Source organism: Cyprinodon variegatus, unplaced genomic scaffold (genome assembly GCF_000732505.1).
Source record: "Cyprinodon variegatus isolate N-32 unplaced genomic scaffold, C_variegatus-1.0 Scaffold756, whole genome shotgun sequence".
Taxonomy (NCBI): domain Eukaryota; kingdom Metazoa; phylum Chordata; class Actinopteri; order Cyprinodontiformes; family Cyprinodontidae; genus Cyprinodon; species Cyprinodon variegatus.
In genome coordinates, this window is record NW_015151209.1 from 128,201 (window position 1) to 130,268 (window position 2,068).

Below are 2,068 nucleotides of genomic sequence, written 5' to 3' on the forward strand. Positions count from 1 at the left end.
GCTCTGGAGAGCAGAGTTCGCTGCTTTTAGATGTAGTCACCAAAGTCTCCAGTAGCAGAAAAAAGCTGCTAGATTTGGGATTTTGAGACGGCTGCCCCAGTGACCCAGTCCTAAATACGCAGAACGCGATGAGCACAAGGACTTAACCTGCAATTCCACATGTAATATTACTATGAAATAAACCGTTATGTTTACAGTGAAAGAAACAGGCGTTCGATGCATTAACGGTCAGTTCCGTATTTTTTTTGTGTGTGTTTACTGTGGTTTTCTATCCTTTTTGTTTTTTTTCTTCTATGTTTTCTGTCCCTCTTGTCTCCTACAGGTGTGGAAGCAGACTTCTAGGAGTTCCTGTATATTTTCTGTGGTCTATTTTTGCTTTTTTGTTTTATTTTCTCTCTTTTTGTGCACTTTTTCCTGTCTCTATCTCTTTCTCCCCCCCCTTAATTCTTATACCCTCTTTCTTTCTCACCTCCCTTTCTGTCTCTTTCCCTTTCATATATAAGTACCAAGAAGAACCTTATAATAAGAATAATGTTCTGCTTGTGAAAGCAAATCTGTTGAGCTATCATCTAGCTCTAGGACATCGATTTCCAGAGCTATATTGGCATAAAAAACAAAAAAAAACAGGTCGATCCAGGTTTACATTGCCAGTTTCCGGCTTTACTTACCACAAACCACTGAATCATGACGAAGCTGGGCTCTTCATCCAAACCATAGAAGCTGTAATGACAGGGGATTTCTGCCGAGTCACCAAGGTACACCTCCAGGTTGTCATTCATAGTCAGTTCCACTTTGCCCCACACTGAAAGACACATTGAAATGCACATAAATCAACTGCATAAAAAGTAACACTAATTTAAACGTCCATTTCGTAGCAACTGTTCCCTCCGAGTAGTTTTGACCTTTAGTTTGAATTCCCGATGCAGTGGGCTTGGCAGATCGCAGTCTGCTCAAGCCGATCTGGAGACGCGTTGGCACAAAGAAAGAAGAAAAGAGCTTCTTGTCCACTTGGCATCATTTTCATCTTCCTTCTGCCTGACTGACTGTAACCACAAAACCACATCTTGGCCAGAAATATCCGTTCCCTTGGCATCATTCTGGGAATGCAGGCAAAGGAAGGCAGCCCAGTTTGACACTGGGCTGTTGATTCAGAGCGCCAAAAGCTTTTTTCAGCCATGTTGAACTTGGCAGCTGCTCTAGAGGTCCATTCACATGGTGACAAATAATAAAAAAAAAGGATGACACCAAAAACAGGCATTTTTTCTGTTTAATCTGGTTTTAGAAAAGAGTAAAGAACCTTTTTTTTCTCTCAGGTTCCCACATTGCTGCTGTCGGGTGCTTTGTTATGTTCACTGTAGTGTGACTTAATTTCCTTAAGTCATTAGCTGGTGGGATTCTGTTCTCACGTACAGTTTAGAAATCCACATGCAATCATTATATACATGACTTCCATTGGTTTTCTGGTTTTAGCCACTTATTCAAAGCGGTTCTGTTTGAAAGCTGGTATAAATAGAAACGTATAGCTAGATTGACATGAAAAAAGGACTACCGGTAAGTGTAGAAGTTTGTTAAAGTTCATTTTCTCCAACTCACGCAGTCAAAATTATACAAACATCCTAAGATATAAATAAATCCCTCTTAAAAATGTATATTATTCAATTGTTTAAAAAAGATTCAGTTATAAATAATTATTTAGATTAATTCCAGCTCTCATTTCTCTAATTTTTGAATGATTATACCTTACAGCAAATAAAAAGTCAAAATGTTTTTTCTCAGAAAGGGAATATTACACAGAAAATAATAGTAATAGACATTACATTATACATTACATCTATTGCATTATACAACAGTATAGAAATAAGGAATTTTAATGTAATAGCTGCATAATTCAAGGGTGAACTGCTAAATTAACTAGTGGTGAGTATCAGCATGGGTGTTGCAATGCAATCAACATATTCTCAATATCAGTTCATATGAAATCGTACGAAAAGTTATACACAGTGTTTCGTACGTTTTTGACGTTTTTCCTCGAAAAAACAGATCAGTGCGCATGCGCAGCCAGACAGTC

The 2,068-nt window shown here is 38.1% G+C and overlaps 1 protein-coding gene across 1 annotated transcript in view; it reads right to left on the reverse strand.

Moving 5' to 3' along the window:
• LOC107098207 (cell surface glycoprotein MUC18-like) overlaps nt 1-2,068 on the reverse strand; it is a 118,681-nt gene that overhangs the window by 35,394 nt on the left and 81,219 nt on the right. The window contains exons 2-3 of the mRNA XM_015395730.1: nt 669-802; nt 470-489 (exon numbers count right to left, since the gene is read on the reverse strand). Coding sequence (XP_015251216.1) covers nt 470-489; nt 669-802 — 154 coding nt within the window. The remainder of the gene's footprint in view (nt 1-469; nt 490-668; nt 803-2,068) is intronic.